The sequence below is a fragment of the Miscanthus floridulus genome, chromosome 1 (genome assembly GCF_019320115.1).
Source record: "Miscanthus floridulus cultivar M001 chromosome 1, ASM1932011v1, whole genome shotgun sequence".
NCBI classification, from domain to species: domain Eukaryota; kingdom Viridiplantae; phylum Streptophyta; class Magnoliopsida; order Poales; family Poaceae; genus Miscanthus; species Miscanthus floridulus.
This window is the reverse complement of record NC_089580.1, coordinates 138,496,917-138,524,858: the sequence shown is the minus strand read 5'-3', so window position 1 is coordinate 138,524,858 and position 27,942 is coordinate 138,496,917. Positions and strand designations below refer to the sequence as shown.

At 42.3% G+C, this 27,942-nt stretch overlaps 2 protein-coding genes and 1 long non-coding RNA gene across 6 annotated transcripts; 2 read left to right on the top strand and 1 right to left on the bottom strand.

Annotated features, from left to right (window-relative positions):
- The first annotated feature begins 885 nt into the window (after positions 1-885).
- On the top strand, positions 886-4,668 carry LOC136495228 (uncharacterized). Of its 2 annotated transcripts, XR_010768942.1 has the most exons (4): positions 886-1,173; positions 3,422-3,639; positions 3,730-3,874; positions 3,985-4,668. It is a non-coding gene; the product is annotated as an uncharacterized lncRNA (long non-coding RNA). The 2 variants fall into 2 exon arrangements; XR_010768936.1 differs by having other exon boundaries at positions 3,422-3,874.
- Positions 4,669-4,895: 227 nt separating this feature from the next.
- LOC136464090 (uncharacterized) lies at positions 4,896-14,524 on the bottom strand. The gene is made up of 3 exons (XM_066463051.1): positions 14,354-14,524; positions 14,056-14,112; positions 4,896-5,555 (listed from the first exon to the last, which is right to left on the bottom strand). Exons 1-3 carry the CDS (start codon positions 14,522-14,524, stop codon positions 4,896-4,898), a joined length of 888 nt encoding a protein of 295 aa, XP_066319148.1.
- On the top strand, positions 14,251-26,921 carry LOC136542283 (1-phosphatidylinositol-3-phosphate 5-kinase FAB1B-like). Of its 3 annotated transcripts, none has more exons than XM_066534663.1 (12): positions 14,251-14,707; positions 15,396-16,049; positions 16,256-17,002; positions 17,946-18,099; positions 18,177-18,521; positions 18,816-19,790; positions 19,913-20,244; positions 20,546-20,669; positions 20,824-20,979; positions 22,592-24,040; positions 24,830-25,090; positions 26,037-26,921. In XM_066534663.1, exons 2-12 carry the CDS (start codon positions 15,451-15,453, stop codon positions 26,364-26,366), a joined length of 5,472 nt encoding a protein of 1,823 aa, XP_066390760.1. In that variant the 5' UTR covers positions 14,251-14,707; positions 15,396-15,450; the 3' UTR covers positions 26,367-26,921. The 3 variants fall into 3 exon arrangements, with proteins under 3 accessions (XP_066390760.1, XP_066390752.1, XP_066390744.1); XM_066534655.1 differs by having other exon boundaries at positions 15,399-16,049; positions 26,037-26,920; XM_066534647.1 differs by having other exon boundaries at positions 15,383-16,049; positions 26,037-26,920.
- The last annotated feature ends 1,021 nt before the right edge of the window (positions 26,922-27,942 follow it).

Genomic DNA, 27,942 nt, shown 5'->3' with positions numbered 1-27,942 from the left:
GATTTGCACCTTGGTTTCCATCGTCCCAAACCATGTCGTAATCAAGTTGGTGTGCTGGCCCATCATACTCAACGATGCCATCCCAATCTATGGGATACAAGTCGCCAGATTCATCCAGCTCCTAGTTCAAATCAATGTCTAATGCAGGCATGAATCAGAGGTGGAGAAAAAAGAGGGGGTGAGGTGAAGAGGCCACTGGACTTGCCTGGACGTTTTCATCCTCCTTGGCGACTTATATAGGCTATGAAAAATTTTAGTGAAATTTTACGGAGCTTGAAAATAATAGGAGCCATCCATTTTGTTAGATCTGATGTTTTAAAAATAGGAGGAACTGGTGTTGTTTGGTTAGCAAGTGTAAACGTAAATGTTAATGGAATGGAATGACGCTGGAAATGTAAACAATGATTCAGATCCCCGTCTTTGATTGGATTTGGACCGTAACGGTATCAGCTGAGTACGCACGCTGCAGTCCAGATGCATAACGAACGCTGGACCATGAACAGTTAAGAACGCACGCGATGGAGCCCGATCCCCATCGACGAACTCGGTGACGAAGTCGCTTCCCCAGCGAAGAGCAGCGTGGGCAGGTCCACCGCGGTGGCCCGGCCGCCGCCTCCTTCTTCACGGCCTCCTTGCGTGCATGGTGATCCACAACTTCTGCATCTGTTCGGTGCACATCTTGGGGGAGGGGATGATGTACTTCAAAAAGACGTCAACCAAACAACAGTATCGATATCTATTACCTTATATAATCCGATTGCGTTACATTTGGTTGAACCAAACAAGCTTTATTCTTACTAAACGATGTAACTGTCTTCAATCAATAAGGTCGCGGTATGCATTATCAAAAAAAAAAGTAAAAAGAAACTTAAGTCGTGGGCCGGACCCAAAAATACGTGGACCCTAATTAAATTTGAAGGTATTACAGTATATTTATGTCTCAGAAGCTACTCCTACTTCTTATCTCTGGAGCTACTTCTCATCTCGTGTCCGTGTGTTCTCCCTCAAGGTAGATGTAGCAGCAGAGTCATCGGCCACTTCGCACCCAGCCACCGTCTCCACCTCCACTCCTCCTTCAGGAAGCCGGCGGAGTGCGCCTAGCTGCCCTTGCCATGTGGAGCTTGCTCCGGAGGGCAGCCACTGCCAACGCTCCTCTGCCGTTAGTAAGCCTCGGTGAGCATTCCCGTGCCTGCCCCTGCGATGTCCCCATCTCCTCAATCACCATGCATAGCTTCCAAACGCCGCAATTCGCGCCGCTGCCGCTAGCTCCGGCGAACACGAGGTCCCGGGCATGGCCGAGTCGAGCGGAAACGTCCAAACGCGTCCTCCCGCACGTGCCTGCACGCGCAGAGCGCTGCGTGGCATCGACGCAAGCAGCCGGCCGTGTGGCATGCTGCCTGCGTGCTCTGCTTTGTTCTATCCACTGCTAGCATGGTGATGTCACCGTGTCGTCGTGCCTATGCAATATACATCCGTTTTCCTTTCGAAAAATAAATATCTAAATACAACATAAATACACATGTACTCTGAAGAAACGTCGAGCACTCGAGCTTCTCAGCGTAGGACGACGGGCACTAGCGCATCCCTCCCTCCTCCAAGCTAGCGGGGCTCCTACCGCCACTCCTCCCTCGCCCTCTCCATCGCCGCCACTGATTTGGAGCAGCACCGAGAGTCCCCAAAGTCGTGCTGGGCGGGCGAGCGCTCTTGCAGACGGCCGTGCGCGTGGGATGGTGACCCCGGGGGAGCCAGGCGACGGCGAAATCCTCAGCAGGTCGAGCAGCAGCGAAGCCTTCTTAGCTGATTGAGGCGCGGGAAACGGAGGTTTCAGCGGCGACGGACCAAGATTTACTCAGGAAACAAACGGACACATGTGCATTAACCAAAATATGGCGAGTTAAGGGTAAATCCCGTGGGCCATCGGTTTTCCTTGGTCTCTGGGCACCAGGCTTAAACGATGGAGATAAATGAACGGAGGGAGTAATTTATAACTTTTTTCATATGAAGTTGGATGAAAACAAATTTTATACCAAAATTATTGAGCTCGAGCTACCTACATCTATGCAGTTGAGGAGTTTTTCATTTGAAACTGTTTAGGGTTTCAAAAACTCATTTTAAATTCTCAATTTTAAAATCTAAAATTTAGAACTGTGAAACAACATTGAATGCTAGCATGGTCTATTAAAGTTGTACTTCTCAATGTGACATGCAATTTCATGTTGACACGTTTGTGGTTTGGAGCTGTTTGAGTCCCAAATATGAGTTTGGAGTTCTTAGATTTTGAAAATTGAATTTTAGATTTTTCAAATAACCTCGGAAGTTGTTATGGCTAATACCAAAGTTCTAGTGGTAGATGCGATCTACAACTTTGTAGTTGACAAGTTTTTTTTATCAAAGTCGCTTAGAGTTCCATCCTAGATGCTCATCTTAAGTTTTCAGGTTTTGATATTCAATTTTTAAGCAATCTTAGATGAAGCCATGCCCTATATCCAAAGCTAGTTTTACTTTGATTCAAACCCTACATGCTCTTTGTTCAGCTCGGTTGATAAGGCTAGCTGATGTTGTTTTGTTGTTAGAGAAAAACACTGGACTACGAGATTGAAACGTCTTGATTTGGAGCATTTTTTAGAAAAAAAAGTTTTGTCTTTACCAAACGAATATTTCGAAAAAGACGGCAGTTCGTCGCCTCGGGCTCCGGCATCGATTCCTTCGCGGAACACAGCTGTGTTCCATCGATGAGACGCCGTTTCTATCGTCCTCGCGCCGTTTTCACCCTTCGGGCAGTCTGCACTTGAGCCGGCTGGGCCCATCGCGCTTCTGGGCCGACGACGCTGCGCTTCGTTTCAGGGTCGTTTCCCACGTTCCGTCCGATCGGATGCGACGGCATAGGGTGATGAACTGACCATGGTGGACGGTACATTTCAAGGTCCAATAGCGATCACTAGAAAAATTCCTTATTATTAATTAATTAATAATTAAAGAAAGAGGAAAACGAGATAAAGAAGGTTGATAGCAACGGATTTGTCTCAGGACGGCGAGCATGTTTATAGCTTTGGAATAACATGATTTTGACTCTGGCGTCTCTGAACCGGTCCTCTTGTGTGATCAGGGGCGAATCTACGTGGAGTCGCCGGGGTCGCGTGACCCCGATGGTTTTCTACAAATCCATTATACGTGTATTTTTTCACCAGCTATGACCCCGGTAAAAAAATACGATGACCCTGGCGGCCCAGCAACAATAACACTATAGCAGCCCAACACAGCCCAAGAGAGAAGGCCGAAAGTCACGTACTCATGTTCGGTAGCTCGCCGCAGCCCGCAGAAAGCCGAAACAATGCACGATTATTCTCCCGTTATCAGACCTTCCAGCTTCCGCCTTCAAAATGTCCGTGTCGGCGCTCTCGTCGCCGTTCCGTGATTGCAGCGTCGCTCGGTGTTGACGGCGATGGACGGGCAGACGGCCGCAGCTGCTCTCCAAGTATCCGTTTATTCAATCCTGCTCCATCAAGATTCTCCGTTCCATCTCTTCTGGAGGTGCAGCGTTCCGTGATTGCAGCTGCTCTCGGTGTTGACGGCGATGGACAGGCGGACGGCCGCCGCCGCAGCTGCTCTCCGAGTATCCGTTTATTCAATCCTGCTCAAGTAAGGAATATCCCCTATTCCCCTACAAGTATTCTACCGAGGTAACCGAAAATCTCTAATCCTATCTCAAAATTATTCTTTGCTCCCCAGTCTTGCAGGTTATGTTTTTTTTATTTTTTTCAGCGAAAGACAATTTGCTTGCATTCCAACAAAGTAGATACTACAATACAAGTTACTGGAGAAGGGGAGAGTACGTTCAGGGTTCATCTGTTCATCTTGCCAGCAAACATGTCATGTAAGTAAAATAGTAAATGAATGACTTTTTAATCATAGTGTAGCTAATGCCTAACTGTGCACTCAATATCTACTCGTGTGTTTAATTTTCTTGATTGAATAATTTGGTAGGCAACCAAAGCACAATGGATCGTTTTTTGAAAAGGAAATCGAGTGATAATGAAAATGTTGATGGAGATGGAGGCACCTCCAGAAGAGATGGAATGGAGAATCTTGATGGAGGTACTTCAAGAAGAGATAACAGTGAGAATCTTGATAGAGGAACTTCTAGAAGAGATGCAAATGCACAGGGGTGAATCTAGGATAAATCATCGCTGGGGTCAGACTATACTTAGAGCCATAACTATAGTTGACAATAATCTAACACTATACATAAAAGGAATAATATACTATAAATAGTAAGCATTCATACATGGATAAATGTGACAATAACATAATCTGACAAAAAAACTATTTACAAAAGTGGTTACCTCTTATAGTTTCACCCTGCGAGTACGATCATCCATATTCTGAAAACGAACTATGATATCATCATTTGGAATTGCATCAAGAAATTCTTGCTCAACGAAGCAAATGACACACTCATTCATAAATCCATCGTCGATTCGGTTTCGCAGGTCCGTCTTCACAATTTTCACTACTGAGAAACACCTTTCCACCGACGCCGACGCAATAGGAAGAACTAGCACAAGTTTGAGGAGCCGATATACCAAAGGAAAAGAAAGATTTTTGTTTGTATCCACCATCAGTTTACCGAGCTCAGAAATAGTGGCCACTTGGGCAAATCTAGCATCAGCTCGCACATTGTCGATGTAAATATTAAGCTCAATAATAAAATCATCTAGGTCCCTTGGATCAAAATCATCAGGATATGCCTTAGCCAATTCCATCAAACTCTCAATTTTGAATGCATCAAAATAATTCTTTGGACTAAAAGCAGCAATGTTGGTAAGCAATTCAGAATTTACCTCGTTGAAACGGAAATTAAATTCTGCAAGCTGTAAATCAATAACTGGGTTCAATCAATCATATTTGTAGTGTTGATAGTTGGTGCGGTTGGTCTTCTTCCTTGGCTTGTGCCTATCAATGTACTCTTGTTCCATGTCTAACTTTGGGATGCCATGTTCTTCACAAAAAGATAGCACAAAACTTAGTACGGAATCCCAACCATCATCTCTAATTTGCTGAAATTTCTGTTTTGTTAACTGCACCTCTGACATAGCCTCTAAGATGTCTTTATCCTTCCTTTGTAAGGACAGTGACAAACAATTTGCATGTCCCAATATAAGCAACATTAACTGCAAGTGGAACACAAAGTCAAAATCCTTGAGATAGTCCATGAGACCACAGGCTTGACGTCTCTTGGCATCAGTGGGACCTTCTTTTTCAACATATTGGAGCACTTCAATAACATCAGGGAACAAACTGTTTATCCTTTGAAGAGTTCTATAATGAGAGGACCAACGAGTGTCACCGGCTCTTTGAAGTGATTGTTCTTGATTTAATCCCGTTTCAGTACTAAGTTGTCCACTGCCTATTGCTTTAGCAACTCTCTCTTGTTGACTTTCTCGAATCATATCCTTCCTTTTGCAAGAGGCTCCAGCAACATTAATCAATAGAGATACCATGTCAAAGAAATCACTAATATCATCATTCTTTTTAGCCACTGCAACAATGACTAACTGCAATTGATGAGCAAGACAGTGAATATAATATGCAGAGCTATTTTCTCTCATGATTAAAGCTCTCAAACCATTAAATTCGCCTCTCATGTTCCTTGCTCCATCGTAGCCTTGGCCTCTAACTTGCTTTATGCTCAATCCATACTTACCAAATAGAATATCAATGCTAGATTTGAGACATGAAGCCGATGTTAATAAAAGAGAGACTTATTGGTATAGTTCATGTGAGCGAGACATCGGCTTCATGTCTCAAATCTAGCATTGATATTCTTGGCATCGTGAATGCATACATGGCATGATGGCAAGCATTATGCTAACTTTGATTATTTTTGCGTCGGCTTGTACTTCTACTGTAAAAAATGAAGAAGAAAAACTATATGTACATTTTCAGCAACGTTCCATGCCCCACGTGTGGTTCAGTGGGGACTTGTAGCAGCTAACGACGAGTGGAGGCATGTGTTTTCTTATTGGAAAAACCAGCATCTTTCCATGATTCTTGCACATTGCCCGCTCCCCAGCACATCACATGCCACTATGCCAAGTACTACTCGAATAAATTATACTGTCTCCGTCCTGCAAAGAATAAAATTCTAGCGCAGTATCATGTTTTATTACCTAAAGTTTAATCAATTACAAATAAAAAAGTATCAATATTTCTAATACCAAATAAATACCATTAGATTAATTATGAAATATATTTTCATATTAAATTAATTTAATTTCTCAGTAATTGTGGTACTTAGTAATTTCTCATGCGGATGTGAGAAAACCAGACAGTACCACTTTCCTTGTTCTCATTATGTTGCAGCATCTCAGCATCGCAACTTTGCCTATGAGACCCAGATACCGTGGGAGTTCAGTGTTGACAGCCTTGTATAGACAGTCTCCCTGTTTCGAGCCTTTCCTAGACGAGGGTCGGTGGGAACCTTACACTGGGCCAAAATACATTGTGGATCCAGGTACACGTTGGGACAAACGTGGAACCCGGAAGAGGACGAGGCACAAGATGGTCATGGACCAGGTTTCTGGTAGAACGAGGCGAGGGAGAGCAACCCCCTTTCTTACTGACCCCGAGCAGAACCACTATGGCAAATGTGGTAAACTTGGGCACAATTCACGTACATGCCATTGACCGCTTAGTCAGGTGAAAATAACTAATGTTTGACATGCATGTTTACTAGTACCAAAAAATTATTTATTTGTTCATATAAAACTAATCTAGACTTTCTCATTATATTTTGTAGGATTGAGCCATTCCACCTACTGGAGCCATACTACGAGGAGAAGCATCGAGGACGACTCACCGCGAAGGGGGAGGTAACGACTTTACTTCTGCTTGTTACTTATCCTCTACATATGTACTTGTGTTCACGAATTAATCTAATAAATTCCATTCTTTGCTGGAACTCTACCCTCTTCATCCTCGAACCCATGATAAGTTCGAGGACATGCGGTACGATGATAAGTACACTCCTCTCCTTGAGAGGGCTGGACTTGATGTTGCATCGTTCCAGGTTCGCCATGGGTTGCCTGTCTTCAACCCCGCGGTAATCTCAGCTCTAGTCGACAGGTACCATAAGTATGAACTGATTCACTTCCATTTATATTTTCGGTTGTCGATGTGCATATAACCGTAGTATTTCTTTCTTGTTTTGTAGATGGAGGCCGGAGACTCACAGCTTCCACCTACCTTGCGGTGAGATGACCGTTACTCTTCAGGACACGTAGAAGTTCCTTGGTGTCCGTATAAGTGGCCGCCCAGTTATCGAGCACTACACTGCTGCTAGTTGGAGAGGTAGAGTGGAGCTCTTCCTTGGAAGAGAGCTTCCTCCAGAGACACCGAGTACCCGCTCCTCTGGAGTAATCATTAGTTGGCTGAGGCAAAACTTTGGTCAGTGTCTTGATCATGCAGACGAGCAGACAGTTACCTACTACTGCATGGCATGGATCATGCACCTTTTTGGTTGTGTTCTGTTCCCCGACGGGACGGGAGACACCGCGTCATGGATGTACCTGCCCTATCTTACTGACTGGCACACGACAGGGGGCTATAGCTGGGGTTCCGCAGTGCTGGGGTACTTGTACCAGTAGCTTTGCGAGGCGTGCCGCCGGAGTTCACCGAACTCTACATTAGGAGGATGTGTTTACCTACTTCAGCTTTGGATGTGGTCTCGTCTATCGGTCGGTCGGCCCAAAGTTCTTGATCCTCGTCCCTGGTTCGAGGTGCATGGCCTTCGACGCTGGACAACGTATGCCTACCTTTGGGACCAGGTTAAGGGTCCCTTCGCCCGAAGTAAATGTGCCTACATCGAGTTCACGAACGAGCTCGACGCACTCATGCCAGGGCTGGTGAGTTAGCTGCATTTCACATACTAATTTGTTTTTCTGATGTAAGCACTACTTGACTAAAGAATCAAATGGAGGTTAGTTGGGAGCCGTACGACGACGAACAGTACGAGCACATTGGGTTCAGCATCATGTGCAAGATGGACGAAGACCTGTACCTGATGCGGTGCCCATTGACCTATTTCTACGCGGTTGAGTTCCACCTGCCACACCGGGTTGCACGCCAATTTGGGTTGAGGCAGGAGTGGCCCGTGGAGCCGTTCTCGACGTCAATAGACTTGCACAAGTAAGCGTCTTTGAACTGTTGTATATTTTATTGAATATTATGACGTGCACAAGTAGAGGTTTGGATGCACAATCTTGTTATGATATCATGTTGAAGCCTATAAGTTTGCATTTTTATTTCTGTCAACCTACAGGATCGATCATCAGAAACAAAAGAAGGAGACGGACTTGAGACCTTGCACCGTGACTACATCGACCACTAGGAAAACTTTCATGAGAACTTGTATTAGAATGACCAGACCCACATGAACAAGAACTTCAGAGCATACCTATCTTGGTACAGACTGGCAACAAGGACCAAGCTGAAGGTGCATTGGACCTAAGCAGATTATGCCGACATTGAGTCCTCCGACGATGAACAAACGTCTTACGACCTTGCGACGAGGGCCAGGACATAGGTGGAGCCTGCACCAATCCTGGACCGAGTGGTAATGTCAACTATAACCCCATCATTTAAATACCTAGGTTTTGAGCGCATTAATATTTGTTTTATTATGCAGGGCAACGTGCTGAAGCAATCTATGATTGAGATCGAACAGTTTCCAAGGACAGGCGTGGATGACCACACACTAAACATCTTTCTTGGAGTAAGTCGACACTAGCCCTCTTGTTGTTTTATGCTTAAAGTAAGTTGTTGTTTGAGCTAGTGGTTTTCTACTTAATATCTCACTGCTCAAGCATGACATCTAGCATAAAATGGTGGCTTCACATGTTAGCTTAAATATCCATAATGTTGTAAAGTTGCCATGATATATTATAGAGACGGAAGCATTGCATTTTCAAGTTAGACAACTGCATGCGAACAAAATAGCACCTAACAGAAGGGCTGAATTTTTTATTTTGCTCTTTCTTCTTTTCCTCTTTTAGCTTCGCCGTCTTCCCTAGTAAACTATTGCATTGTACTCTTGTTACCTAAAAATGTTTAGATATTCCCAACACATCTGTATTATTGTTAGAAAAGAGAAAAGAAGCCATGGCCTATTGGCTAATGATTTGACTGTGCCAGTAACAGTGGTAGTATGATGATGATATGGCATTTATTTGAATAATAACTTATCTGTATGCACTCAACAGCTTACTAATTGCACTTTGCATGATAGAAGCTTGCACGTAGGCTACGGCGTGCTGCAGCTCGTTGTGGTTGTGGTACTAGTGCTGTGATAGACGTACATGGGCCACACGCACGACAATTGGACACACCTGTAGGCCTCGGTACTTCTTCTCACGGAGGTTCTAGCGCTGCGACTGTGGACACTATCCAAGGCCACAGAGATGAGGACGATGAGGAAGACAACGAGGAGGTCGAGGAGTGTGGTTATGATGAGCTTGCCAAGTCTCAGCTCTAGGACGCTCCTTCGACTGAGCCTATGCAGGTTGCAGGAACGAGACGACACCGTCCGCCTTGCAAGTACACTCTAGGCACCGACGCTCTTGACCACAAGGGTAAGGGTAAGGCTAGGAGGCAATGACGATGACTTGTAGGTTAAGACAATGCTACCAACTTAGATTCGATGCCACGACTATTTCGGTTTTATGGACTTTGCTTATTTTGCATGTGTGGAGATTTGGAAAGTATGTAGTTACTTTCCTATAACAATTTGGAACTGTATGGACATTATGGACTATTTGGACTATGCAGGACATGTTATGTTGATTGTGATGTTCGATGTGGTTATATTGTGCTATTTGGACGATTAAATGTTTGGATTGTATAATGATGTCTCTGTTTGTAACTGTGGATGCTCCTGAAACAAGGGAAACTCTTATGAATTTTTTTCGTGAATCATTAATTATACTATACTACTAAAAATGCACAAATGTAGTACACAAATTAAATGTAAATTCATTAGAACATGTATAGTCCAATCGTATCGTACAGACGCTTTGTAGATGAATCTAGGCTTTTCAGTAACAGTTAACGAATCTAGGCTTTTCAGACAATGAAAATAGACTTTTCAGTTACAAGGACGAGGAGTACGATGACATCAGCAATTTATCACTTCACTTACATAGTACACCTATAGCATCTATGCTTTTTAGTGATTTATCATGTCAACGACGAATAGACTTTTCAGAAAATGAATCTAGGCTTTTCAGTGTCCATTGAAATAGGCTCTTCAGTGAAACTAATTAGGCTTCTTGTGACCAGTTATAACACATTGAAACAACAACTAAACTTGTCTCCGCCTATATATACGCAATGTTGGATGCATTGCTACTTACTTCTCAACTAGTATTTTCTTTCATTGCAATACCAATGTTTGGAAGGCCATCCAGAGGGAGAGAAAAGGAAAAGGGAACTTCTATTGTGTGGGAGGGTTCTCTTGGTCTCGATTTCTTTGAGGAAGCACTTTATGAGAGGTTCCCAGTTGAGAGCAAAAGTAATTTCACCAAAGAGGCACCACTGAGAGGATACGATGAACAGAAAGAAGGTGACCAAAATGCATGCATGGTGAGGACTACCTAGTGCAGATGTTCACCGAGAAAATAGATGGAGGTCGTCGTTTCTTCAAATGCCCACGAGCATGGGTAATTGCTATTACTATTTGTTTCTTCAATATGTTCCTCTTTTATACAACTTACATGACATACTTATTGTAGTCTTCCTTGGCCGAAGAAAGCTATGGGTTCACTAGGTGGGTCGATCCTCGATCTATCTATCTGCATGCGGAGTATATCTACTACCTGCAGGACCATATCTTCGATTTAGAAAGGGAAGTTAGCAGCGGTTAAAAGGATGACGAACAGGACGACAACAACAATGGTGCCGGTTCATAGGAGGCACTCTTTAATGATCCATATTGCACCTACCCTAATCATAGGAACAAGAGGCCTCTGTCGCCGCCACCACCAACAATGGGAGGATAATGTGGAGAATGTGCAACACAATTTGTTATGTGGCCACACTACTAGGACAAACCAATCTTTTAAACAGACCACATCCATGTGTTTGTTTTATTGATTTAATCACCTAAGGTATGTTAGGGTTAGTCGAAGGAACTATGTACCCTTGTTTGGCACATGTTCTCACATGTTATTTCATGTGCTTGTTGTTTGCTTCAATTACCTAAGGCATGTTAGGTTTAGTCCAGGACCTCTGTACCCTAGTTTGGTACATGTTATCACATGTCATTTCATGTGTTGTGTGTTGAATTAGGTAATCCATTACTTCGTTACATTTTATTTGCACTACGTGAGCTCGTTTCACTACCTATGCAATATTAAACTCAATATTATGACAACATATAATAAAACCAACAACACTATGAAAGGTCCAATAATAGAGCACATTAATCAACATAACAACATTTGTAGTACATGACGACAAACTAAATAACACAGAACATGCTCTTGGTATGTCCATACTTAAAGTGCATTACATGACAAAACAATGCAAAGTCCAAGATTATACACTATTGTTTATGAATAAATCATAGAACTAGCAAGTCATGAAGACTACTGAGTGCAACGAGGCCACTTTTCCTTCCTCTGGGCATCAGGATTCTCCTCCATCGCTGCCTTCGTTTGGAGCGCACGCTCAAGCTTCCTCTCCCTCTCCTCCCTGTACGTAGCAACACGCCTCCTTTCCTCCTCTTCTTTGTGCTCCTTTTCTAGAGCCTCATCTCTGTGTCTCTTCTCCAACATCTTCTTGTTCTCTGTCTCCCACCATAACAGTTCTGCATTCACTCCTTATCTTCCGGCTTGATCTCAGTGTCGACCCACTGCTCAAAATCACAGAGCGGTGGAGGGGTCTACAACAAATGCAATTGTTACAAAACAAATAAATCATGCAAGACTTTATTTGACACAAAATAATTATTACACAATATCAATTTATCACCATCTTGTTAATACGGCGCTGACGAAGTGTAGGCTCAAACTCAAAATTGGCACACATCCAATACCTCTGCCTATATGTGTCCTCTTCATCGGACTTGGCTACCTTGCAAGGATCACCACACCAGCACATGGGCACTAGAACACCACTAGGCAGAGGCAATGGGTCGAAGACATTTTCGGTCATCCGGCCATAACTACAATTGAACCAAATTTGTTTTAAGAACCAAAAGCAATGAACATTAAACCCTAAACCTAGGGTTTTTCCATTTGTTGCACATAAATGAAAACATAATATAACACGATGATAAGAGATTACCTTGGCTTACTAGCTTTACCACGTCTTGGTATCCTACCGTTACATAATACAAAAAATAACAAAAAATTACTTCAAACATTAGGTAATAACGTATCTAGGGTTGCAAAATATACGTAATATACCAAATCAATGCATAAAAAATGATAAGGGGAGAGAGGATACCTTGCTCGCGAAGATGTATGGATCAAATCCAAGTATCCAAGGTCAAATTCGTTGATTCAAGAGATTGGGCGGGTTAGGGAGAGGAAGAACTCGAGAGGAAGGATGAAGAAATATAAGCAGCCTTGGCAAGGAAAACTTGGCCGTGGGTCTTGAATCCATGCTCGGCGCCAGGATCCATGGCTCTGAGCTTGGAGCCAAGATCTATGGCTCCGAAGTACCGGCCACGTCAACGCCACCTAGGATGTCCTGCTGCGCATGGCCAGGCATCTCGGAGTCAAGATCTGTGGCGCCGAGACATGTTACCTCGAAGCCATGAGTCCTAGCGCCGACCCCAGGGTCCAAAGATAAGTTTACGTCTCTCAAGAGGCCAAATGTATTTTTTTTAAAAAGGACCAAATTAGAAAAAATTGGGTGCGACGGCATAGGGTGATGAACTGACCATGGTGGATGGTACATTTCAAGGTCCAATAGCGATCACTAGAAAATTTCCTTATTATTAATTAATTAATAATTAAAGAAAGAAGAAAACGAGATAAAGAAGGTTGATAGCAATGGATTTGTCTCAGGACGGCGAGCATGCTTCTAGCTTTGGAATATCATGATTTTGACTCTGGCGTCTCTGATCCGGTCCTCTTGTGTGATCCAAATAAAATCGCTCCTTGAGTGGGTGGGCGGCTACGAGAATATAACTCGACACAAGTCAAATAAAAGCCGTTAGCGAACGTTATATATTTCGTGTGTATGAGAGACCATGCAAGTAGGATGTTGGATGTATGAGAGATCATGTGAGGTTATGAGTCCCCCCGAGACGTTACAGTAGGGAAAAAGCAACGTACTGCACCTCTTAATGCGTCAGTTTAAAGTTGTAAAATACTATATCCACATCGTGCATGCATACATGGCATCATGGCAAGCATTATGCTAACTTTGATTATTTTTGCGTCGGCTTGTACTTCTACTGCAAAAAATGAAGAAGAAAAACTATATGTACATTTTCAGCAACGTTCCATGCCCCACGTGTGGTTCAGTGGGGACTTGTAGCAGCTAACGACGAGTGGAGGCATGTGTTTTCTTATTGGAAAAACCAGCATCTTTCCATGATTCTTGCACATTGCCCGCCGCCCAGCACATCACATGCCACTATGCCAAGTACTACTCGAATAAATTTATAATACCAAAGAATAAAATTCTAGTACAGTATCACGTTTTATTACCTAACGTTTGATCAATTATAAATAAAAAAAGTATCAATATCTATAATTCCAAATAAATACTATTAGATTAATTACGAAATGTATTTTCATATTAAATTAATTTAAAATCATAAATGTGAATATTATTTATTAGAAACTTGATTAAACATAAATATTTTTTTTTGTGGCACGTAACTTATAGTTACATTTTTTTCAGGATGGAGGTAGTATTTATATACAAAGCAACGTAACTGAGCTTAAAAATTGATGACGTGAACTGAAAAAAAAATATGGACGTCAGTTTTGGACGAAGGGAAGGAAGAGCAGCAAGCATCCAAACGAAACCAGCCAGACCTACGGGCTTCCCAGGAGCCTCCTGTGGGCCCTCCGCGACTTCCTCTCCCATCGGCCCCACCTGTCAATCCCAAAGCCACGGAAATTAAAATCATAATTCTAGTAGTTACAAAACAGCAGCCAAAAATAATAAAAATAGAAACGAACTGCCCCTCCTCGCCTTTTCTCTCTCCTCCCACCACTCCGGCGCTCCCTCCCTCCCTCCCGCTCCTCCCTCCGCCGATTCGCCACCCGACCGCCTGCGATCTTCTCCCGCTCCTCCGATTGGATTCCACCTCCTCCTCCGCCGCCGCCCGTCGTACCAGCACCGCCGCGCCACCGGGCTCCTCTCCCGACCGGACCGGACCGCACCGCGCGGGGGCCGACGTCTCGTGCCCTGTGCCGCCGCCGCCGCCAAATGCCCGGCGCGCGCAGCGCTGCCGCCCCGCCCCGCCCCCGCTGCCTCGCTGCGACACGGGTGCGGGGCCGGACATAGGATTCTGATACCGGAGATCTTTGCGCGGGGGAGTTCTCTGCCCCTCCTCGGCGGTGCCTGTTTTAGGAGGCGGCGCGCGCCTCCCGCTCGATCGATCCTGATCGCGCTCCCTCGGATTACGACGCAATGCGGGCCGCGGGCCGGGCGGCTCCTCTTCTGATCGATCTCGGGGGATTTTGAGGTATTGTCCCTGCCCACATTACTGCGTCTATCTTGCCGATCGCCTACAGTCCTACAGAGTGGCGTGCCTGCCGTTTGTATCTTTTTACTGATTTATTTATTTGGCCGCATTAGATAGTATGTATGGGTGCTGAACTCTGCGAATTTAACAGTGAATCATCAACACTTTATTTCTTTGTTCTTTAGGTGCCAGCCTTATCAATGTTTCCTTTTATGCTTTTGAATTTAGCGAAACTTGCCATGTGGACACTGGACTACATGGGTGCTGAACTCTGCGAATTTAACAGTGAATCATCAACACTTTATTTCTTTGTTCTTTAGGTGTCAGCCTTATCATTGTTTCCTTTTATGCTTTTGAATTTAGCGAAACTTACCATGTGGACACTGGACTACTTATCGGGTTTTGGTCGAGTATATTTCATTATTATGTCAGATGGGCCGATGGGGATAGGGCAGTGTATAAATGCATCACGGTTTTGGGATTGTCGACTTGTAATTTTATCATACAAGTCATTCTATTGTTTGTTGAGGAAATTCGTGCTGCAAATGGAACACAATCATTCTTTCTGGAGCGAGAATTCAAAGGAAAATTGTATATTTGTATAGCGTGCATTGAATTTTTCTGCTTCTTTTTGTCAGTTAGTTTGTTGTAACGAGTGCCTTCATGTCTTTCTAGATTTCTGTCGCAGCAGATGAGGATGCAAGTATGAGGGTTTCTTTGAGGTGGTACAATTTCAGCCACCAATGGAGGACCCAAATAAAACATTTGCTGACGTAGTTAAGCTTTTGACATCATGGCTGCCGCGACGCTCCAACCCAGAAAATGTCTCCAGGGACTTCTGGATGCCCGATCACAGTTGTCGAGTTTGCTATGACTGTGATACGCAATTCACTATATTCAACCGCAGGCATCATTGCCGTCGCTGTGGGCGAATTTTCTGTGGTAAGTGTACTGCAAACTCCATCCCAGTTTCGAGTGGCCCTGACAGAAATGTCGATGAGGGGGACAGGATACGGGTCTGCAACTTCTGCTTCAAGCAATGGGAGCAAGAAAGAGTCACTTCCCTCAAACAGGTACAGCCGGTGCTCAGCCCTTCCCTGTCTGAGGCGAGTTTGTTTAGCACCAAGTCAGCTATCACCATCAATAGTGTTACCACAACGGCTGGCTCTTACTCTACTGGAAACTATCAGCATGTGGGCTGTGTTACCAGCATTAGTCCTCCAGAGTGTTGCCATGACAAGACCTCCCATAATATGCAAGACGCTCATGCTCCTGAGAAATGTCTGTCCACTGTTTCAAACAAAGATGACTCTTCAGTTCAGTTTGGCTACTACACAAACAGGTATTCTGTTTGAAACCTCATATGGTATAATGTTACCCAGTTAAAGTACAATATATCATGATCTGCTTTTGATCATTTTTTTCGTTCAGTAAACGAATAGCATTGTTATTATACTGAGATGTATTGATTTAACCTTTACTTTTTCGTGCTGACAAGTTCAAAATGCTTGTCTAATGCTTACCTCATCATGTAACAATTTAAATCAGGAGTGATGATGAAGATGAAGAATACCCTGCTTACTGCTCTGATAGGCAGGTACAACATCAACAACAGAATGGACAATATTATGGCCCAGATGAGTTTTATGAGCTTGAAGCACCCACACCCTACAATTCAAAAACGTCGCAGACAGTTGAAGAATCTGTGACCTCTAAAGAACTATCCCCGCATGTGCTTGATCAAGGATTTCCTAGCACACCGACCGTTACAAAATCAGACAATGAACCAGAACCAGATAATAGTTCTGAATGTGGTGCTGCTTCATCCATTTATGCTTTAGAAAGTAATGATACAAACCCAGTTGATTTTGAAAAGGATGAACTTTTCTGGCTTCCTCCTGAACCAGAAGATGAAGAAGATGAGATGCAAACGGACTTGTTTGATGATGATGACGACGACGACGAATCTGTAGCTGATGGTGAACGGTGTCGAATTCGATCGTCAAGTAGTTTTGGCAGTGGAGAGTTCCGAAGTAGAGATCGGTTGGGCGAAGAACATAAGAAAGTAATGAAGAATGTCGTTGATGGACATTTCAGGGCTTTGATTTCTCAGCTACTAGAGGTGGAGAATATTTCGTTACATGAAGGTGATGACATGGGCTGGTTGGAGATTGTTACTTCTGTATCATGGGAAGCTGCCAACTTCCTCAGGCCAGACACAAGCCAGGGTGGTGGCATGGATCCTGGTGGATATGTCAAGGTTAAGTGTTTAGCATGTGGGCACCGCAGTGAAAGGTGAATGTTTTTTTTTTCATACCCTGTACTCAGCTAGCTATAAGCCTACAAATGCAAAGCTCACTGATACATCTTAAATACATTAGTAGACATAGAATCGAGCTTGTCCAGCAGTAATCAGATCGTAACAAATTACATAATAGCTTGAATAAAGAGATGAAGCTCATGAAAATAACGTATTCATCTTGACAAATACCTTATGAAGGTAGATTTTGTCCAGCAAACATTGTGGCATGGTGTCCCTATGGCATGCACCTACTCTTTCACTTCCAAATATAAAGCAAAACATTTATAGCTTGGTAATCATAGTCGGTTTCATTGAGCAGATATTTTCTAACACGTTAAATGACCAACTGTGTAGTATTGTTTATTACAGAATGTATACTTGGTTGCTTCTGAATGCCTCAGGCTGTCAGGCATGTGTCAAGTTGAGCAAAACCCATGAGACCACTAGTATTCATCTTACTTATTTTCTCAAGTTGCCATGAGAAAACTTGTTGGCCCCAGTGTGGGTAAAGAAGTTATGTGGCCATGAGAGGGATGCTTTGGACTAGTCTGCTGCCTGCTGCAGTGCTTCTCCATAGGATAGATTTGGAATTTCTCAGCTCCTATATCCTGAGGATTATTGGCCCAAAGTAATATATATTCCCCATGAGTCTTTAACTACCTTTATCTGGTGCTTTAACTTCTATCAACAACCTAACCTGTATCTGCCCCTGCATGAAGCCTGTACTGTAAATGCTTTCTCCACTTTTGGGTTTACACGCAACTAATACAAATCCTGTTCAAACATTTTAACCATCAAGTAGCTTAATGTTGTTTGCAGTTTGCTTCCATCTAATTGTTCAACAGCTAAAATGTCTTTCTTGTTTGTTTCATACTGCACTGGGCCTTAAAACTCTTTTATGCATTCTTATCTCATACTATGTCTTATTTCCTTCAGCACTGTTGTAAAAGGAGTAGTTTGTAAGAAGAATGTCGCACATAGGCGCATGACAACTAGAATAGAGAAGCCCCGTCTCCTACTACTTGCAGGAGCTCTTGAGTACCATCGAGTCACAAATCAGCTGTCAAGTATTGATACATTGCTCCAGCAGGTCCGTGAACTTTTGTGTTTCTGGTACGTGATCTTAGATTTCCTTGATCTTATGTATATGTTTCCACTTGTATACAGGAAACAGATCACCTTAAAATGGCAGTCGCAAAGATTGTAGCTCAAAAACCCAACTTGCTTTTGGTTGAGAATTCAGTTTCTCGATATGCTCAAGATTTGCTTCTAGAAAAGAACATATCATTGGTTTTAAATATCAAGCAGCCCCTCTTGCAGCGTATTGCTCGTTGCACAGGTGCTCAGATAGTTCCTTCTATTGATCTCCTACCATCTCAGAAGCTTGGTTACTGTGAGTTATTTCATGTAGATAAATACGGTGAACAGTCTGTTAGCTCGGGTAATGTGTCAAAGAAAATGGTGAAGACCATGATGTTCTTTGAAGGATGCCCAAAACCATTGGGTTGCACTGTAAGTCATACACTACTTTGCTCTTTTTTTCTTGTGGGATAGATGGACACCAAATAATGCCACATTGGTGAACTTAGTAACATACTTGTCTCCTTGTTTTCATACTCTTTCAAACCAAAAGAAGTGCCAAAGTGAATGAAACTTGCCTGTCAAAAGGGCTAGTACCCTTTATTTTAGCGAGCTAAAGGACCTTTACAATTCCTGCCATCCTCCAGTCTGTCTGCATCAAACAATGAAATGTATATGCTCTGTACTTCTCCACAACTTTATTTTCTTGGCCTATATTATCTGCAGGTTCTGCTAAAGGGTGGTAGCATGGATGAGCTCAAGAAAATTAAGCATGTGGTCCAGTATGGCATTTTTGCAGCATATCACTTGGCGTTGGAAACATCTTTCCTTGCAGATGAAGGTGCAACCCTACCAGAACTTCCATTGAAGTCTCCATTGACTGTAGCCTTGCCAGACAAACGATCTACTGCAGACAGCTCCATTTCAGCAGTGCCAGGCTTCACAATTAATGTTTCAAATAGCCAGCAAACTGATAGTTTTGACCACCTTGGTACCAACTACATCATGTCAACTCAACCAGGTGAAAATGCTGTGGTTGAAGCACCAGTATCCAGTGAATCCTTTACTTCTCAGAATACCTACTCTCATTCTCTTGGACCTTGGTGTGCTAATAACAGCAATTTCAACACCGGGACTGGTGATGGAGATGGATTAGTTAAGGTCACTGCAACTTCAACTTCTGTTTCCATATCTTCTACGTCTACATCTGGTGCACTCACAAATCATACTCCTAGATATTCTAGTGTAGACAAAAAGAGTATGCATTTTGGTGATTATCATGATGGTTCAATGAGATTACATGGTAAGACGGTGACAATGGATTCAACCAGCATGTCAAGTTGTTATCACCAGAGCACAGTCAAAGCTAGCACTAATATCAATAGTTCTAATGTCAAGGAGTCATTAGAAGGTTCATATGCTTTGGCTAATGTGAAAACCATCAACAAGAACAATTCTGTGGTAATTCAACCAGTGCTTACTGCTGCTGTACAAAACCAAGAGACCAGTCAAGGAGATGATAGCACATCAAATAAGGATGAAGTTGTGCCTTCTGATCATCAAAGCATCTTAGTGTCATTGTCCACACGTTGTGTATGGAAAGGTACTATTTGTGAGCGTTCCCAGCTGTTACGCATCAAGTATTATGGTAACTTTGACAAGCCTCTTGGAAGGTTTCTGCGGGACTACTTGTTTGATCAGGTCCATCTCCTCCCCTTTTCATTTTTATTTTAGGGGATCCTCCCCTTTGACTTCGTGTCCATTACTTTTGAAAGAGTTTTATGCTCTTTCCCTTTCTCAATTTGGATAGAATGCCTTTGCAGGGCTATCAGTGTCGTTCCTGTGATAAGCCACCTGAAGCCCATGTCCATTGCTATACTCATCGCCAGGGAAGTCTAACCATATCAGTTAGAAAACTTACCGAATTTGTTTTGTCGGGTGAAAGGGATGGGAAAATTTGGATGTGGCACAGATGTCTGAAATGTCCTTGGAGTAATGGGTTTCCTCCAGCAACTCAAAGGATTGTCATGTCTGATGCTGCCTGGGGTTTGTCACTTGGTAAATTTTTGGAGCTTAGCTTTTCAAACCATGCAGCTGCAAGTAGGGTGGCCAGTTGTGGCCATTCTCTCCACAGGGACTGCCTCCGGTTCTATGGGTGAGCAATATTCAGTTGTTTCATACTTTTAGATTTAGACTCAAGAAGGAAAAAGTACACATGAGTGCCCATGAAACCCATATCCTTACCGTTGGTTGTGTATTTATATGTGATTTTGAATTTCAAAAAAGACATGGGTTAATATGTATTCCATGCATATGAATGGTGCTCGTGCACCCATGTTCTTCAGGTTTCATGTCCATGCTTATTTCTAAGTCACTTATAAAGAATGATCACAATTTACCTAAATATAATGCAATGGGTATCTTGGTTTCTGATCTTTTTTGTTCTTTATACACAGGTTTGGCAAAATGGTTGCTTGCTTCCGATATGCTCCTATTAGGGTTCATTCTGTTTACTTACCACCTCATAAACTTGATTTTGGTCACCAGCCCTTGGATTGGATACAAAAGGAAGCAAACGAGGTGTGTAACTTAAGCAGTTAGTAGTTTTGTTTGCATAAATGCACCTGTATTCATTTTTGCCCAAAATTCAAAAATTCATAATTCAAAAGTTCAGGTATCCGAAGTCGCTTATCCATGCGGCTAAGAAGTTGACATTTTCTTGTGATTTTGCTAGGTTATTGAGCGAGCAAAACATCTCTTTGATGAAGTATTGCATTCTTTACACTTGATATCTGACAAAAAGGTTCAAGGCAGTTCTCTTAACATGGAATTTAGCAATTACATTGCTGATCTTGAAATCATGCTTCGAAAGGAAAAGTCAGAATTTGAGGTATGGTGCATTTCCATACCGCTTTTTTATCGCATTACATGATTGATAATCATTAGACAGAGAATGTAACTTGTAACATCAAGTCTTGGAAAAGAAACACCACTAGACAGCCAACTTGTTCGCAACTTCATTTGCAAATAGCCACACTTGCTTGAACTGTACCATGTGCATATACTGTCTTGACAAAATCTGCATCTGTGATGTACTATCAAGGAAAAGGTATTACTGATAAGTGAACACTTGATCTCATATTGTTGTCTGATTCTTGGTGTTTTGGTGTAGAAGCAAATGTAAATATTTCATATCAGGGTAAGGGCTGTCCCAACCCATGATTTCTGTGAGCAGTTTCTAGAGGAGAGATATTATTCAATAGAAACTAACCCTCCGAACCCATGGTTTCCATAGTAGTTTCTATTAGAGAAAAATTAATAGACCTCATGCAAAACAGGTTGATCAGGTATGTCAAGCAACAAAATAACATCTTACGTTGCATGCAACACAAAAGATTATCCAGAATTCTCACAAGGAACAAAGTAGTTTAACATTAGTTGCCTGACAGCAAATGAAATCATAATTTTAAGTGGTCCTATATTGTAATGATCTTTAGGATACAGTTATATATACTAGTATAGCCCAACAGATGATCTTTTGTTGGTCACCATATGGAAAAGGGTGGCACGTTTTATTCTCTACCTCAACCACCACAGAGCCCCCAAATCTGCTCTGTTCAACAATGCAACCGACATATGCATTCCCTAAAGCAGTTCAGGTCACAAATCCATCCATGCCACGATAACTGTACTCAGATTCCAGACCAATAGAGACCAGCGGAAGCTATTCAGAGGTCTCAAAAAAACACCAGAATTTCACCACACTCTGTATTTCATCCATCGACATCGCAACAGGAAATGAAGCCACGAGAGGGGAAGGTGAGGGCAAATAGACTGTTCATACCAACGGTGGTGGAGATGGTGACCGCGATGCTTGGAGTGCAGCAAGGAGGGGTGTGCTCGGAAGACTGTCGCGTGTATGTGGACGCAGAGCGGAGGGAGGCGTACACAGGAGCAGAGGGGAGTGGGCCAGACTGCGCACATGTGGGGGCGGAAGGAGAGACAGAGCATGGTGCCGAGCGGAGGAAGGTGCTGCGGCGACGCAGCGGAAGCAAGCACAGCAGATCCTGTAGGAGGAAATGACGAGTCCTGTCCCAACGGCCAACGCCAAATCGCCGGTTTCCTTGAGCATAGGTTTGGGAGCCGACTCAGTTTCTCAACTTCTCTCCTCTTTAAGTCTCCTACATCAGCAAAACATCTGCTAAAGGATAACGTAGCACTCTATTTAATTCTATGGAAACCATCCTATTTTTAGGGTTGGGATTGCCCTAATGGGATTGGGGTATTTGGAGCTATTAATCTGATCAGTTAAGTTTAATGTTAATCATAAAAGAAATTCCCAAAATACTTTTCAATTTATTGTCGTGCAGTCAATAGATGCACCCTAATTCACTGTACCTACAGCATATGCAGAAACCTTACAATCCATTCCCCTATACTCCTGGATGCGTGCATTGTCAATGTTACATGCTTACATGATTTATTTCCTTTTGTACTATTAGGGATGCCTGAATAAAGTCTTGAGAAGGGATATACAGAAAGGCCAACCAGACATCCTTGAGATCAATAGGCTGCGAAGGCAGTTACTCTTCCATTCATACTTGTGGGATAAAAGACTGGTATTTGCTGCAAGATCAGATAGATGTCGTCATGAGAAGATCCATTCTATAGATAGTGTTGCTGAGCAAAATGTACTACTAAAGCCTCAAAGTGAATGCAGCGGGAATACTGCCAACAAAGATGCTAAATATGTTGAGTGCCTTCAGGAAAGCATTTATGGAGGGAATCACACTGGAGTTGATGCAGGTACTGTCAATTCGAATCATGTCCAGCAAATGGCTACAGGCGAATTGGATTCGCTTCAAAGAGACATCAAAACTCCTCTATACAGCAGTGTCAGTGTAAGTGGTGATTCAATTCCCTTGGAACCAGATCTTGTTGCTCGACGCACCCTTTCAGAAGGTCAGTTTCCTAGTGTATTGGATGTGACTAATGCACTTGAAGTGAAATGGACCGGCAAAGATGATCCTGTTTCTAGCAAGGTAACCATGCCAGAATCTACAGCATCCTCAGAGGATTCAGAAGAACATATGGGTGATACTACACCTTCGTATGCCTCTATATTGCTGAGCAAGCTAGGGGACAGTGCAGCAGACCATTCTAATTGGATAGGAATGCCTTTCTTACTATTTTACCGTTCTCTCAATAAGCAATGGAATCGTTCAAACCGATTTGATGCGCTCAACGAATATACTCCCGAATATGTTTCTTTCTTAAGGGAAGTGGAGCGTCAGATTGGACCTAAATTTCTCTTTCCTGTAGGAATCAGTGACACTGTCGTTGGAGTTTTTGATGACGAACCTACTAGCATTATCGCTTATGCGCTGGCCTCCCATGAATATCATCTTCAGATGTCAGATGAACTGGAACAAGAAACGACAGACACTTCACTCCCACAATGTGACTCAAGAAGTGCCTCGTTAACTGAAATGGAAGAATGTACTTCTGAACTTCTAAGAAGTGTTGTCTCTACAGAGGACATTATCTTCTCCATGTCTGGAAGCAAGAACCCACTTGTTTCAGATTCACTTGTACCTCGAAAAGTAAGTCACATAAAAGTGAATTTTGGGGATGAAGGTCCTCTAGGACAGGTGAAGTACACTGTGATTTGTTACTATGCCAAACAATTTGATGCTCTGAGGAGATTATGCTGTCCATCAGAGCGTGATTTTGTCAGGTCCCTTAGTCGTTGCAAGAAATGGGGTGCTCAAGGAGGCAAGAGCAATGTATTCTTTGCAAAATCAATGGATGATCGGTTCATAATTAAGCAGGTTACCAAAACTGAATTAGAGTCTTTCATGAAGTTTGCTCCAGACTACTTCAAATATGTATCAGAGTCGATTTGCACTGGAAGTCCTACTTGCATCGCAAAAATTCTTGGTATTTATCAGGCAAGTGCCTTTTTTTTTAATTTGCCACCAGTAGTAATTTGTTTGATGTGATTTATTTTGGCTAGAACCCAGTGGGTAGCCACTCCCTTCTCAGGGAACTGTACGTGAGAAGTAGTAGGAATGGCTCATAGTTATCTCATAACTTGAAAAAAAAGGAATTTGTCTTGTTTTCTTGTTTAACAGTGCCAAATCAAATAAAAATACCCAAAGAAACCTAGATAGCTGTCAAAGAGACATCTTAGAGTCCTTGCAAAATAAAAATAATGGCATACATTCTTTTAAAAGATGGAGCGACTAGATATCCATAGTTTGCTTTCTTTTGGTTTATTCAGTTATGATGCCATCAGATTGGAAAAGGAATCAAATTGCAGCAGGAAAAAGTAACTGTTGACTGTAGAAGCAAAATATCATCATGAGCTCCCCCTTAAGAAAGACTCTTATTTCAGTGGAATTCGTTTATGTTAGCCATATCTTCAATATTGTATGTACTTTTATTAAATCTTATTTTACAGTATTAGCTAGGCATTAATTTATCCAAGCTGTCCATTGAGTGAGAGTGATCCATCAGCCTGGAAATGAAACTCATGGTTGGATCCAAACTGTTCCAAAAGTAACCCAATAGTCGGCCTTCCAATATTCATAAAGATTGGAAGATCATGTCAATTTTGCATCCAGATATCCTGGCAGCAATGCCATCTTGATTCTGGTCTTTGTGAAGGCAGATTTTTATTTTCAACTTCAGAATCAGTTTTTGTTAGATTGCTAATGCAAAATTATTGCTTTGAAAAGGTTAAGAGCCTCAAAGGAGGTAAGGAGATGAGGATGGATGTTCTAGTGATGGAAAATCTTTTGTTTGAGCGTAATGTGACAACATTGTATGATTTGAAGGGTTCTGCAAGATCAAGATATAACCCAGACTCAAATGGTAGTGATAAAGTACTTCTTGATCAGAACTTAATTGAAGCGATGCCTACATCACCTATTTTTGTCGGAAACAAGGCAAAGAGGTTGCTGGAGAGAGCTGTTTGGAATGACACATCCTTTCTTGCTGTAAGTATAAACCATATGCTTACATATCTGTCTTGTTTTATTCCATTAGATCTTATGGTCAATCCATATGTCTGTTGCTAGCGATCAAAATTTGCTAGCACCATGAAATGCGAGTTCATCTTTATAGTACAATTGGAAAGGATTGTTTTCTCTAAAAAGAGAACTGTGTACCTGGGACGTGAGTGGCAGTGTGACATTAAATATGCTCTTATGTACAAATGTCAAAAACACTAGAACTTCTAGGTATTACCCATAGCCAAGCAAACTTATATAAATTATATAATCAATGGCATCCTAGTATTCTTGCCTACCAGTTCTTTGTTATAACCCTCCGAGCATATGCATGTAGTGTTGTCTTCTTGTATCCTTAATGCATTCCTTATAAAGGGTGCATAATGTGTGGTGTGAAACATGAGGTTGGCTCTATTACAGTCTTACTAATAACATGCATGATTGGCGATGTCATGTTGGTGAAAAGAAGAATAAGAGAACCAAACATTTTTGGGAATCACTTTATGTCTGATATGTACTTATGTGTCAGGACTTAACTGATATAGGAACAGACATACTAGGCCAGTTAGTGGAAGTGTTGAACTGTTGGTGCTATCTAGCTCAGGAGATGCACCAATTTATATATGTTTATATTTATATAAAATGTGGCATGTATCATTATTGGTGTTCTTCTTGACTGTGCCAGTTAACATACTCGACCTTCATGTTGGTAACTGTAACTTGATATTGTCTAGACTCTAGACCCAAAATATGTATGTTGTAAATCTATAATCATGATATAAAAATATGGATCATAAATGATGTAACTATATGATGCAGTGGTGCTTCATTTAGAAACTTACTAATATCATCTCTTACACATGCTCTGATAGAATTCCATCAGAGTAAACCAGTGGAACCTATACTGACATAAATATTCGCAACTTTGGTGCAGTCCATCGATGTAATGGATTACTCTTTACTTGTTGGTGTTGATGAGAAAAGGCATGAACTTGTAATGGGAATTATAGATTTCATGAGACAATACACGTGGGACAAACACCTAGAGACATGGGTGAAAGCTTCAGGGATATTAGGTGGACCAAAGAATGTGTCGCCAACAGTAATTTCACCAAAGCAGTACAAGAAGCGGTTTAGGAAAGCCATGTCGGCCTACTTTCTTGTCGTTCCAGACCAGTGGTCGCCTCTAGTGATCATCCCCAGCAAGCAAGCTGAGAGTGGTCAGGACAGGGACAGCGACCAGGTTCTCTTGACAGAATTGTGAGATATGCATGCATAACTTTTAGGAATTATTCAGGGAATAACTCCTTTTTTTGCGACATCTATAGATTTTGATTTTATTGAAATTTTGTTCATTCTTTTTGGGGTAGCTGTATTTATCTGGGTATCCGTACCTTTTTCTTTTTTTGGGGAGGATCTATATGTAAAAAGTTTTAGCCCAAGTCTTTGAAAGGTGTAGATAGAAATCAACATGCATATAGGGTTGTACAAGCTGTCATTCGTTTCCATGAACCCCTGTTCATTGAAATTTTATAGCATTTAGAAATATTAGAACTAGTTTCATACTTATGCACCTAATGTATATCTTTTGTTTCCTCGTTTCCATACATTCTATATGAAGGTAGACTCTCAAATTCTTTTCTGGGAGAGTCCAAGAAAAATCATGTATGTGGTGCTTTAGCCAAGTGTATGTAAATACTCTGAAATTTTAAAAAGAAAGTGTTTTTCCATTTCATAACTTCGAATTTTGCTGTTATTTTTTTCACTGTAATTTAGTTGCAAAGAATTTTTTTGCTACTGTGTTCTATTTCCTATGAACCTCCCGTGTTGCTGAAGAAAGAAGATGCCCTCAGTTTGTTGGTAACATTCGCATGTTTGCCTTCGCGAAAATGAGTAAAAATAGAACTAAAAAAGATCATGTCTGGTATCTTGAGACTTCGAGAGTTCTCTGTATATTACGCTAAGTTGAAGGAAATAGTTGGGTGTGGAAACAACCCAAGAGCGTTGTGTTGTATTTTATATTTAGAATATGAATTACACATGGATTAAGTGATACAAATCACTGTTCATTGTGATATTTAATCGATGAATTAATCACTAATATCTACCATATCCTTATATATTGCTAGATATGCTATAGTTGCCAGGGACCAAGCTAGGAAAAAAATTAGGAGGGGCTAAACAACAGCAATTAGTAAGAAAAGAGGTTCAGCAAATCTCAGCCCCTCCTATCTGTACATCTACAGCTGAAATTTTAGACGGCGGCTCTACGGGGCTTCGCTTGCTCGCGAGCGGTAGAGGGGGCTGGAGCCCCCCTAGCCCCACCGCTGGCTCCGTGCCTGATAGTTGCCGTGTTTAACATCCCCCTCAATGCACTAGGTCGAGGTTGTCATGCAACGTCTTGATCATCACCAACATAGTAGTTGGCTTAGAGTTTGTTTGGATGCACTCGAATCTACCTCAATATACATGTGTTGGAGTGAATTAGGATGAAAATTAAGCTAATTTTTACCTTAATCCACTCCCAACACACAGCCTGAAGTAGGGAGTTGGATAGCCTATCTAGGTATGGGTAGCTAAACTGATAAGATGACTGACTCAAGAAGCGGATTTCCCCCTCTGACCAAGAAAGTTATAACCTCCTCATGTCTCTCTGCATGTGTCTGCTCGGCCTCGAAGCTGTCAGCCTGCATGCTCCCACTGCATCTGGATGTGCTCGGTCTGCATAGCTGCCATCTGATGTTGTGGCTCAACAAATGACTCTGTCGAGGCATTAGTAGCAGTGGGCTGGCTAATGGAAACTGCCTCTCTGGCAATCCCTTAGCCACCCAGCCTCGTCG

What these genes read in the sequence shown, in the direction of transcription:
- LOC136464090 (XM_066463051.1), bottom strand. Translation starts at nt 14,524, where the DNA reads ATGTCCGGCCCCGCACCCGTGTCGCAGCGAGGCAGCGGGGGCGGGGCG. An exon ending in CCGGTGGCGCGGCGGTGCTG is followed by an intron (nt 14,113 to 14,353) that starts GTACGACGGGCG and finishes TGGGATTGACAG; the next exon opens with GTGGGGCCGATGGGAGAGGA. An exon ending in AGGAGGCTCCTGGGAAGCCC is followed by an intron (nt 5,556 to 14,055) that starts GTAGGTCTGGCT and finishes CATCAATTGCAG; the next exon opens with TTAGTCATTGTTGCAGTGGC.
- LOC136542283 (XM_066534663.1), top strand. Translation starts at nt 15,451, where the DNA reads ATGGAGGACCCAAATAAAACATTTGCTGACGTAGTTAAGCTTTTGACA. An exon ending in TACAAAAGGAAGCAAACGAG is followed by an intron (nt 20,670 to 20,823) that starts GTGTGTAACTTA and finishes TGATTTTGCTAG; the next exon opens with GTTATTGAGCGAGCAAAACA. An exon ending in AGGAAAAGTCAGAATTTGAG is followed by an intron (nt 20,980 to 22,591) that starts GTATGGTGCATT and finishes TTGTACTATTAG; the next exon opens with GGATGCCTGAATAAAGTCTT.